General features: G+C 60.4%; 1 protein-coding gene across 1 annotated transcript in view; it reads left to right on the top strand.

The window, feature by feature from the left end:
• The first annotated feature begins 1,105 nt into the window (after nt 1-1,105).
• Nucleotides 1,106-11,330, top strand: part of LOC105505316 (probable low-specificity L-threonine aldolase 1) — an 11,044-nt gene continuing 819 nt past the window's right edge. Inside the window, 9 exon segments of the mRNA XM_011933118.1 lie at nt 1,106-1,130; nt 4,844-5,219; nt 7,561-7,679; nt 8,389-8,477; nt 8,996-9,181; nt 9,967-10,054; nt 10,057-10,103; nt 10,310-10,502; nt 11,027-11,189. Coding sequence (XP_011788508.1) covers nt 1,106-1,130; nt 4,844-5,219; nt 7,561-7,679; nt 8,389-8,477; nt 8,996-9,181; nt 9,967-10,054; nt 10,057-10,103; nt 10,310-10,502; nt 11,027-11,189 — 1,286 coding nt within the window.

The following is an 11,330-nucleotide window of genomic DNA, read 5'->3' as shown; positions in this document are numbered from 1 at the left end:
CCAAATTTCTTAATTTTTTAAACAAGCAAGTGTATTTGAACACCCATTGTGTTGGGCACTGGGGATGGGACATGCCCAGCTCCCGCCCAGCCTACGATGAGCTGATGGAGTGTGGGTGAACATCCTGTGGCTGCCCATTGGGGTCACGCACAGGGTCTCCCCAGCTCTGTAGCCCCCCTTGCTCTGCACCTGGCTGGGGAACAGCTCTCACTCCACCCCCCATTCTCTTCTGGTCTCGCACCCTCATGGCACCTCACTCTGGATTCCGGAGATGGTGCTGAAGGCGAACCTGGAGAGGCGCATCTTTCCCACCGGGGAATCCCAGTTGAGGAAGTGCAGGGGCTTGGAGGAGCTCCCTCCCTTCCCACCCTCCCAACAGCACACATGACCTTGACACCCAGTGGCCCCCACGTGGGCCAAGTGCATGCCCACCGTGGGCCCGGCCAGGCCCCCAGGCTTAGCGCCCAGTCCTTTGCCACCCAGTCCCCCAGACTGGGAATGATGATGGCAGTGCCAACAGCTCCCCTCTGAATATCAAGCTATCGGGGCTGGGCCTAGGCTAGGGCCCTATAGATCCTGCAGGCTCAGCGCCAAGAGGATGGGATGGAAAGGACATTCCCCCCCGACCCCCCCACCACCTGTTTACCAGGACCCAGGGCTGCTATCTCCAGCTGCGATCTGCTGCCTCCCTTTATCTCAGCGGGGCCAGCCCCGGGTTCCCAGCAGCAGCCTCCCCGGCGCGCACTTCCTGCCAGCAGCCCAGCGTTACAGGAATCCGCACACTGAACTCAGCGTGTGAGTGTGCCCACACCCCAGCGCCTGCGCCTGGGCGGGTGCCAGGGAGCGGGGGGTGCCGTGAAAGGCAGCCCACCTGGGGCTGATGTCACAAGCCCCCCTCCAGCTGGCCCAGCGGCCTCCCACTGCTCAGGGGAGCCGAAAATCTCTCAAGAAGGCCAGGGAGGGGGCTGTCTTTGGGACCCCCAGATCTAACTCTGAGAGGCTGAGGCCAGGCCAGGCCCTGTTCTCCTGGAATCCCCCCCATGTCCTTCTGCACAGGGGTCTCACACGATGCACCCAAGCTGCCTGGGGGTCTCAGGGGCGGGCGATGGCGAACCACAAGTCCCTCCAGGGTCAGTCACCTGGCAGGTGTTTACTGAGTCCTGTGGCCTTGGCGCTGGGCTAGGCACGGAGGACACAGCAAAGGACAAGGGCGTCTGGGCCCTGCATGCGCAGAGCATCAGCCACACGGAGAAGTCAGAGGAGTAAACAGGCAGCTGTGACCCGTGGGCAGAGGGAAGGAAAGGTACCACAGGCCCCGCAGGAGGAGGGCCACCTCCATCCTCCGCTGGGCTGGGCCAGGAGGGCTTCATGGAGAATGAGGTGTCTCAGCTAAGATCTGAAGGCGGAGAAGGTGGTGACCAAGGACGCGTGCCGACGGTTGGGGGTTTTCCAGACAGAACGCAGGTGCAGAGGTCTCGGGGTGAAAGACCAGCACATTCGGGAACAGAAGTGTCGCAAGCCCAAGTGTGGGGCGGGGAGACGTCTGGGAGGCAGAAGGGCTGGATCTCACAGAGGCCAGGGAGAGGATCTCACAGAAGCCCTGCCGAGAGGCCCCACTGCCCCCACCGACAGAGGAGCTCAGAAGTTTGGGAAGAGCTGGGCTGCAGGGGCCAGTCCTGGAGGGCAGGGGCTCAGGAGAGAAGGGAGCAGCTGGCGTGTGGGGCCAGGGCCAGCCTGCGTTGGGGCAGGAGATGACCCTAGGACCTCCAGTGACGGTGACCCTTCTGGTGAGAATGTAAAGAGGAACCGCAGAGAGGGCGAGAAAAGAGGGTCGGTGCTGTGACGGCAGTGGGGGAAGTGGAGTTGGCTCCACACAGGGCTTTGGGTTTCTCATCCCAGCCTGAGAACTGTGGCCTGTCCCCAGCTTACCAGTAAGACAACTCAGATCTCAGCTGCGGCCAGGGTCACACACACACACACGCATGCACACACGTGCACACACAGAGACACACACACACACACACACACACACAGGAGCCCAGACAACCCCCCAGAGGCCAAGCTGCGGTCAAAGGGTCCACCCGCCACAGGCCTCACTGCACCTTTCCCTATGAGAACCCACCCTTCTTGCTCCTCCACACTGTCGGACCCCACTGGGACAAGGCAGGGGTGGCCCGGGTGACCTGGGGACTAGATAGGAGGACCTGGAAGAAGGAAACTGTTCTGCCCCAGGTTCCCCCAGGGAGAGGCCACCTATCTGGGAAGACAGCTCTGATTTGGGAGAAAGGGAGAAAGGTCCTGTTGAGTGACCAGTTGTGCCTCTCGGGCAGGGTCCTCGGGCCTCTGTGACCTGACCCTCCCTGCCCGTCCTCCCACTGCAAGGCTGCTGGACGCATTGACAGGGAAGCTGCAGAGGGCAGGCTTTGCAGACTGCGAAGCTTGGCAAATAGGAGGTCATTCTATGATTCTGCCACAGCTGGGAGGGGCCTGGGGTCCATCTGTTTGTCCCCTTTCTCCCCTGACAGCTGCTATCCCTGCCCCCAACCCCTGCCCCGCCAGACCATCCACCTCCCTTCCTTCCCACAGAGGCCTCCGTTCCCCGCCCCCTACTTCCCAGCAGAAGGTCTGGAGCCGGACAATGAGATAAGGGGCTTGTTTTCTAAGGGCAGGAATTTGGTGCAGTTTGCGGGTCAGGCCCAGAAGGGCTCTGGGGAGGGGAAGGCAGCAAGCCTGTCCATCAGATGGGTGTCCTTGGGACCACAGACCCTGCGGGTACTTAGGATTCCCACCAAGATGAAGGAAGAGAGATGGAGAGCCCCTGAGAGGTCACCCGGTCCTGGATGTAGCTTTTGGGCTCCATCCCCACCCCTGCTCACTTCCCCAGCCATGCTGGCCCTCAGGGCCACAAATGCAGCAGCTCCTCTCTCCCCCCAGCCTTCACCCCGCTATTCCCTTTGTCGAAAGTCGAAGCTCAGCCTAATCACTGCTTCCTCCAGGAAGCCTGCCCTGCTGCCTGGACTGGGCCTGTTAGAGCTGCTCCCTCGCTGCCATCCTCTCACGGCCAGCATCTCGTCCCCCACCCCTGGGACCTGAGCTCTAGAGGGCAGGCCACTTCTGCTCGCCCTAAGTCCCCAGGCCCGGCCTGGAGCTGGCTTGTGGTAGAGGCCTGGCCATGACTGATTAGGATGGGTGTCCTCCTCACCCTCGCCCTCACCAGACGCTTGGCCCAGGAGCTGTGGCCCCTCCTGGATCTACTTTCTCCTATGGGGGACAGACAGCCCCTGTGGCTCCAAGAAGAGGAACCGCTGAGTGGCAATGGGTGCCTGTGTTCCCTGTGGGGAACCCCTGGGGGGAAGGGCACCCCACAGTCTGGACTGAGTCAGAGTGCACCCCAAAGCCCCCGGGCCCTCAGGGTTCCAAGCTGGGATCAGTAACGACAATGATAATAACTGCCACAGCTGGGCAAGTGGCGGTGGCTCATGCCTCTAATCCCAGCACTTTGTGGAACTGAGGGAGAATGGCTTGGGCTCAGGAGCTTGAGACCAGCCTGAGCAACGCAGCAAGACCTTGTCTCTACAAAAAAGACAGAAAAATTAGCCGGGCATAGTAGCACTTGCCTATAGTCCCAACTATTTGGGAGGCTAAGGCGGGAGGCTCACCCAAGCCCAGGAGGTCAAGACTGTGGTGAGGCGTAATCACACCACTGCACTCCAGCTTGGGGGATAGAGTGAGACTCTGTCTTAAAAAATGTAAAAATAGCCACAGTGGGGTGACCACCCTGAGCTTACAGCAAGCCAGGCACTGGGGTCAGCATCAAACACATACCCAGTCACTGAATGCTCACAACAGTCCAATCTGCAGTTGAGGAAACTGAGGCACAAAGCGGCTACGTGGCTTGTCCAAGGCCAGACAGCTGGCTTGAACTTCAGCACCACCCTGCTCCCATGAAGGCAGTCTGCCCAGGGCCAGGGGCCTATGGAGGAGGGGCTCCCCAGCGCACCCTTTTAGCAGTCTCCTGTTAGCCTGGGACTTGGGTGGAGCCATTGCCCTATCCCCCTGCCTGGCACCTGGACACTGCCTGGCACAACGAACTTGCTCAACAAATCAATACTGAAAACGGTAAACGAGGGAAGCTGCGTTTTAGGGGCAGCATGACACAGTGATTTAGGGTTGCCCTCTGGAGAGAGCTGCACCCCGCCCCGACCGATTCCTACCCAAGTGGCCTCCAGCTGTCTGTTAGCTCGGGGCCTCCTGTTCCCCATCTGCAAGGCAGGGATAGCAATAGCGCTCGTCTCCTAGAGTTGCTGGGAGCTTAACTGTGCTAATATTTGCAAAGGGCCTGGGGCAGAGCCTGGCAAACAGCAAGTACCACACGAGCGTCTGAGCTATAAAAACTCGCCCGGGGTCAGGCGCAGTGGCTCACGCCTGTAATCCCAGCACTTTGGGAGGCCAAGGCGGGCGGATCACCTGAGGTCAAGAGTTCCAGACCAGCCTGGCCAACATGGTGAAACCTCGTCTCTACTAAAAATACAAAAAAAAAAAAAAAGAAAAAAAGAAAAAGAAAATGAGCTGGGCGTGGTGGCGCGCGCCTGTAATCCCAGCTACTCAGGAGGTTGAGACAGGACAATTGCTCGTACCCGTGAGGCGGAGGTTGCAGTGAGTCGAGATTGCGTCACTGCACTCCGACCTGGGTAACAAAGCGAGACTCTGTTTCTCTCTCTCTCTCTCTCTCTCTCTCTCACACACACACACACAACAACAACAAAAAACAAACAAACAAACAAACAAACGAAACTCGCTCGGCCTCGGTTTCTCCTTCAATGAACAGAACCTTCTGCTTCAGCATCACGGGCTCGCTGGTTCTCCTCCGCGACGCAGCATGAACTACAACTCCCAGCGTGCGACGCGGCCCGTTCTCAGACGCTCGCGCAGGCACGCCGCGAGGGAGCGCGAACTACAACTCCCAGCGTGCCACGGGTCCCGCTCGCTGGACTCCCGGCCCAGGGCGGCTGCTTCCCAGCTCTAGGAATTCTGGCCGCACCGACCCCGCCGCTCCCGCCGCCCTCGCTGGGGAGTACAAAAGTCAGCAGCTCCCGCCGGGGTGGGGATCCGGGCGCTGCCCGCGCCATGCTCCGCAGACTGGCCCGAGCGACGGCCCCGGTACATGGGGCTCTCCGGGCGCGGGGGTCTGGGAGCCTCGCGGGGGTCGCACCCCCATGGTGGGCCTGCGCAGCCACACGGTGACCACGCCCAGGCCGGCCATGAGGCGCGCCGTGGGGGACGACTACGGCGAAGACCGGCGTGCAGGCCGGGGGTCGTGGAGGCGGCAACAGAGCGCTGTCCGTGGTGGACTGGGACGCAGGGGAGGTGGCTCTGCTGGCGCTTAAAATCCATTTATGCCTAGTGTTCCATTATTGGAACGCTAAGCATCTGGGAGGTATTTATATCCTACTGCTCAAGGTCATCGCCAAGGTCTGATGGCAACAATTCAAAAAATTGCAACCTCCGACATAAATGGGTTTAATGAACACCTGCCACAGGATAGACTTGCCCTCTGCGTGCCTGCGGCTGTTATCTGAAAGTTAGAAATGCAGATTCCAGCCGGGCACAGTGGCTCATGCCTGTAATCCTAGCATTTTGAGAGGCTGAGGCGGGAGGATCACGAGGTCAGGAGTTTGAGACCAGCCTGGCCAACATGGTGAAACCCTATCTCTACTAAAAATACAAAAATTAGCCGGGTGCGGTGGTGGGCGCCTGTAATCCCAGCTTCTCAGGAGGCTGAGGCAGGAGAATCACTTGAACCCGGGAGGCAGAGGTTGCAGTGAGCCGAGATCTTCCCACTGCAGTCCAGCCTGTACAACAAGAGCGAGACTCCATCTGAAAAAAAAGAAAGAAAGAAAGAAAGAGGCCGGGCGCGGTGGCTCAAGCCTGTAATCCCAGCACTTTGGGAGGCCGAGGCAGGCGGATCATGAAGTCAGGAGATCAAGACCATCCTGGCTAACACGGTGAAACCCTATCTCTACTAAAAATACAAAAAGAAATCAGCTGGGTGTGGTGGTGAGCGCCTGTGATCCCAGCTACTCGGGAGCCTGAGGCAGGAGAATGGCATGAACCCGGGAGGCGGAGCTTGCGGTGAGCCGAGATCACGCCACTGCACTCAAGTCTGGGCGACAGAGCAAGGCTGTGTCTCAAAAAAAAAAAAAAAGAAAGAAAGAAAAGAAATGCAGATTCTCAGGGCCCGCTGAGGAGAACCTGCATTTCTACAGGCTCACCAGGTGGTTGTGTGTGCCCTGCATTGTCACCCAGCTGCCCCCTGAGATGGGTGAGGTCCAGTCTTGCACAGGAGGGCTCTGAGATGTGGAGGGAGGTGCTCCAGGCCCCATACTTAGTAAATGGCAGAACCAAGGTTTGAACCCGGGTCTTCTGACTCTGAAACCCCTAACTGTTCTCCTGCACTGCCTTCCCCCACAGAAGGCAAACGGAAAATAGATATAGAAAGGGGCAGGTTCTACAGGCTGCATCTCACAAGGAGTGGGTTCTAATAACCTAGGGAGCGTCTCCAGGGTACAGTGACCCCCAGCCCCAGCCCTGGGTTGTGAGTTGCCATAGTGAACCACTTTGACTGTTGGGGTGTGCACACACCCAGCTAGGATAGGACAAGCCATGGGGTCGCCAGTTGGATCCCGAGGTCCCGTCTGTTAAGGGGTAGCTGGGGCTGAGCATGTATCCAGCTGCCGCCTAGTGTTGCCGGAGATGCTGACCTCCATGCTCCCAGGCAGCCTCACATGTCAACAAGTCACTGCCACTCAAGGAGAGGCTGGGGAGGTGCTTGAGTTGACGGGAGTCTATAGAAGGTGCCCTGGGAAGCAGAGGATGGGGAGAGGATGGGGAGAGGCTGTGGCTCATGGGGAAGGGTCCTTCCCAGAGGAACCCTCCTGCAGGCTGAGTGGAAGCATCCCAGGCAGGGGAAGGAAGTGCCGGCTCACAGGGCAGGGGGCTTCAGGAGTAGAAGCAGACTAGTGAGAAAGGTCTTCAGGGCTCAGGTGGGTATGTGGCAGGAGTGGAGAGTGCAGGAGGCTCTGAGGAGCTGGGGGCAGAGGCCAGGTCACGCCAGCCCTGAGTGTCATGCTAAGGACTTGATGCCACAGTTGTGGGGGACCACAGTGGGCTTTACAGCAAGAGTGGGAGCCTTCCTCGCCCTCTAGCTGCACCCTCATGCCCTGTCCAGTCCCCCAGTCACCCCTCCTGATGAGGAAAGGAAGTCAGCAGAGAAACCACAGGCCCCACCTGCAAAGGGCTGAGGGGAAAGGAAGTGAGACAGGTGTGAGGTCTGCCAGAGATGGGTTCAAACCACAAGAGAGGTTCTTGGGGGGAGCGGGGAGAGGCCATGGCCCTGGGGAGGCGGGTGCAGAGTTCACTGAGGGCCCTGTGGAGCTGGATGTGTGGTTCCTAAGCCCACAGAGTGTGCAGCTGGTGGACGGGGCTCCAGACCCACTTGACCGCTCAGCGGAGCCTCGGGCTAGGGGCCTCACCTGGGCTCAGGGCATGCTCTGGCCCAAGTGACACAGGGAAAGCAGTGTGGACGGTGCTGACACCCGAGTGTGCGAGCACAATGGCTTCCCTGTCCCTCCACAGAGCTGCCAGAAATGCCTGTGGAGCCATGGCCAACCTCATCTCTGGTGAGCGCAGGGTGACTTCTGTCTACCCAGCAGGTCCTCAGTGCATACGGGGAGCTGTGACACTCATGGACCACACTCCTGCATTTCTGTTTGGTTCAGCCCGTGGGGAGCCCTGGAAAGAGATGGGGAGGAAGAGAGTGGGGGCTGCAGGTCTGCTTCTCCCCAGCTTCTCTTCCGAGGGTCCCCAGGGCCTTGGGGCCAATGCCAGGGACCTCTCCACACAGCCCTGGCTCTGGGTTCCTGCAGCCACGCCTTCCTCTCACCCCTCAGGCCTGTCCTCCGGGCTTCCCTGCTCCTGCCTCCCCTCAGTAAACCATCCCATGATTAAACACTGCCAGTTTCCCAGTGTGTGTGCGCCATCTGTTTCCTGGCAGGGTCTGACGGCTGCAGGTGCCTTGGCGGCTTGTCCACCAAGAAGCAGCATTGCAGCAACTTCTCCAGCAGGTGATGCTCTGCGGAGGGGCCTCGGGGCACAGGTGTGCAGGCTGGGTGTGGCGCAGCGATTCCCAGCACAGCGTGGCCATCCTAGACTTGTCTGTTTAATGGGACGGTTTTCCAGCACATGGCACTGAGGTGTCTTGAAGGTGCTGTTTCCTTGCCGGCCTCAGGCACTTGAGTTGGCTGTAGCTTTAGGGCTCAGCCTGGCCACACTGAGCAGGGCCACGTGCCTCCAGACTCAGTGCCAAGACCTGCCCTGCTTCTGTCTCAGTGATGTGTCACTGCCGGTGCCGGGGCTCCCAGCTCCTCCTTGGGCAGGAGTGCCACCTCCACATCTATGAGCAGGGTGGGGTGGCTCAGGTAAGGAGCAGGCACTGCTCACCTGGGGCCCTGGGCATCCTTCAGCCAGCGCAGGCTGCTCAGGAGTAAGGCACCAGGCTGAGACCTGCAGAGGGAAGAAAGGGACAGCCACGGAGAAGCTGGCTGGGATGGTGGCCTCTCCAGGGGAGGAAGGAAGGAGAGCAGAGCCCCAGATTTGCCACGTGGGGGCAGCAGCGGCTGGGGCTGGCCCCAGGCTTGCCGGGCAGACACCTGGGCGGTGCTTGGTGCCTGCTGCCCTCTAGTGGGCACTCAGAGCACCCCCGCGCTCCTGATGGGAGCCAGACAGCAGCATCTGAAGAGTTAACAGGGGAGGGGCCCAGTGCCCCCCAGCTGTGACGTCTGTCCAGGTGCACAGAACAGAGGAAAGGCTCCAAGGCCCAGGGCTCAGGGGAGCCAGCACAGGACTCAGGGTCTGGCTCCTTACTCCAGAGGAGCCCCCCACTCCGCCAGGAGGTGCCCCTGGACCCCTCAGCCCTCATCCCCTCCCTGACCCCCAGATTGCTAGAGTGTACTCTCACTCCCTTCCAGATCTGCCCCATGGCACCCTGGACCTGGCTGAGCTGGAGAGGATGATCACACGGGGCCTCCGGAGCCCCTACCACCAGGTCTGCGAGCTCATTTGCCTGGAGAACTCACACAGCACCTTGGGGGGCCGGGTCCTCTCCATCAACTACCTACGCCAGGTAGGCCCGGCCCCACCACGGTGCGCCCCCCACCAGCCTGATCCTGGCTTCCTGTGCCCCTGGCCCATCCTGGGGTTCAGTCCCCTCTGATTTGTGCCACGGGCACCCATCAGTGGCCAGACCTGTCACAGGAAGGACACATGTATGGTCCTAGGCTGAGACACAAAGGGAATTATTGCCCCAGGCCAGGGCCCCTAGTCCCTGCACCAGCCCAAGAGCAGAGATGCCCCGAGCGCCGAGTCCCAGAGCAGCACCAGGGCCTGCTGCCTTGGCCTGGAAACACGCGCCCCATCAGGCTGTAGGAACAAGCGCGTGTGAGTGCCCTCCACCTGGTCCTTGCCACCCACATACGAGGTGAGGAGGCCGCAGTGTCTGAGCTCTGCTGTTTACCAGACACTAATTAGGCAGCAGCCTAACTCTCCAAGCCTTGCATTTCTTGCCTGTGAAATGGGAGCAGTGGCGTCTCCCTCGAGTTGTCGTGAAGCCTAAATGAGGTGACACACATTTACCCTTGGCCCACGGCTAGCATTTGGCCCATGGTCAGTGTGCGACAAAGCTGGGTTAAGTGTGCACCCCCAGCCCCACCCAGAGCCCAGCACGGAGGCTCAGGCAGCACAGCCTGACTGCTCAGGTCCCAGATCGCCAGAGCCAGTCACCAGCCAGGTCTCCTGATCCCTCATGATTCCTCAGGCAGCTAAGCCCAGACCCCTCTTCCCTCTCTGCCTCCCTCAGGCCTGGCCCCTCTGACTGCCTGCACCTCGTCCCCAGGGGCACCTCACCTCCAGGTGCACCTCCTGGCCCAGACCTACGAGGCCGGGATCCACCTGGATGGGGCCCAGCTGATGAACATGGCACTGGCCCTGCATGTCCCACCACCCACATTGTGGAGCACTGTGACACTGTGTCTTTCTGCCTCTCCAAGGTGGGAAAGCCCTGGGCTGGCCTCCCACAGACAGGTGGGGTGGGGCGCCTCAGCAGGAGGCAGTGTTGGAATCCTGAGCTCCATCCCTGGCAGCCGGCCCCAGGTTCCTCTTTAACACCTCTGCAGACAGGGCTATGCATCTGTGCCTACCCTGGCCCAAGGACAGGGATGTGTGCTGGCAGGAGTCTCTCCTCTCCACCTCCCAGGGCCTGAGCGCCCCAGTAGGGTCCCTGGCTGGGAGGCCCAAGGACTTCATTGAAGAAGCCTGGTGCCTCCAAAAAGCCCTGGGTGGAGGCGTGCACCAGGTGGAGGTGCTGGCCGCGGCGGCTCTGGTGGGACTGGCTGACACAGAGCAGGCACTGCAGCGGGACCACGGGAACGCCCAGAGATTCACCAAAGGTGCCTGGACAGGACACCCCACCCTCGCTTCCCTGTGCTTCCTCTGACTTGGCCTGAGCTGTGCCGTGCAGGGGTCCCCCAGCAGGTCTGCAGGCTTCTGGACCCTGGGACTCAGGGTGGCCATTGAGTCACTAGGGTGGGACCCAGGGCACCAGCTGCTTCAGCAGGCCCTACTCAGTGCAGAGTCCAGCCTGAGGCAGCCCTCGGTGGATGGCCAGGATTGTAATGTCCGCAGAGTCTGGCAGAGCCTCTAACCCGGGTCTTTCATCTATTCACTGAGTCCTCCAACAACCCCCTGACGTCCCTACTTCACAATGAGGAAACAGAGGCCCAGAGAGGTCATAGGTTTGTCTGAGATCACACAGCTAAACGCAGCAGAGCCCAGTCTGTGTGACTGCAAAGGTCAGGCTCTTCCTTCCCCCACTGCAACTGGACTGTCCCCTGCCTCCCGGGTGACCTCTCTGGGCAATGGGGTCAGGGTCAGAGCCTGGGGTGGTCTCCACTCACCTCAGGACCTGGCCCAGGACTCCAGGAGCTGGTGTTGTCCGTCTGCTCCCTTGATCCCACCTTCATGGAGACAGACATGGGGATGGTGAGCGTGGCTGGGTTGCGGGCTGGGAGCGCCGATGAGATGGCCCTCACTGGCCACGTGGTGCGCATGCCGCTGTTCCTATGGACAGAGCAGTCGTCGTGTGGCACCGTGACGTCTGGGCACAGGACACTGAACTGGTGCTGAGGAAGTGGGAGTTTGCGCTGAGGCCATTGGAGTCCTGAGGACGGAGTGGCCGGACCCTGTGCCCGGGCTGGGATGGAAGCAGGGAGTGGAGG

The sequence above is a fragment of the Colobus angolensis genome, unplaced genomic scaffold (genome assembly GCF_000951035.1).
Source record: "Colobus angolensis palliatus isolate OR3802 unplaced genomic scaffold, Cang.pa_1.0 Scaffold1, whole genome shotgun sequence".
In the NCBI taxonomy this organism is placed as follows: Eukaryota; Metazoa; Chordata; class Mammalia; order Primates; family Cercopithecidae; genus Colobus; species Colobus angolensis.
Note: the sequence above shows the minus strand (reverse complement) of the source record. Positions and strands in the feature narration are given on the sequence as shown.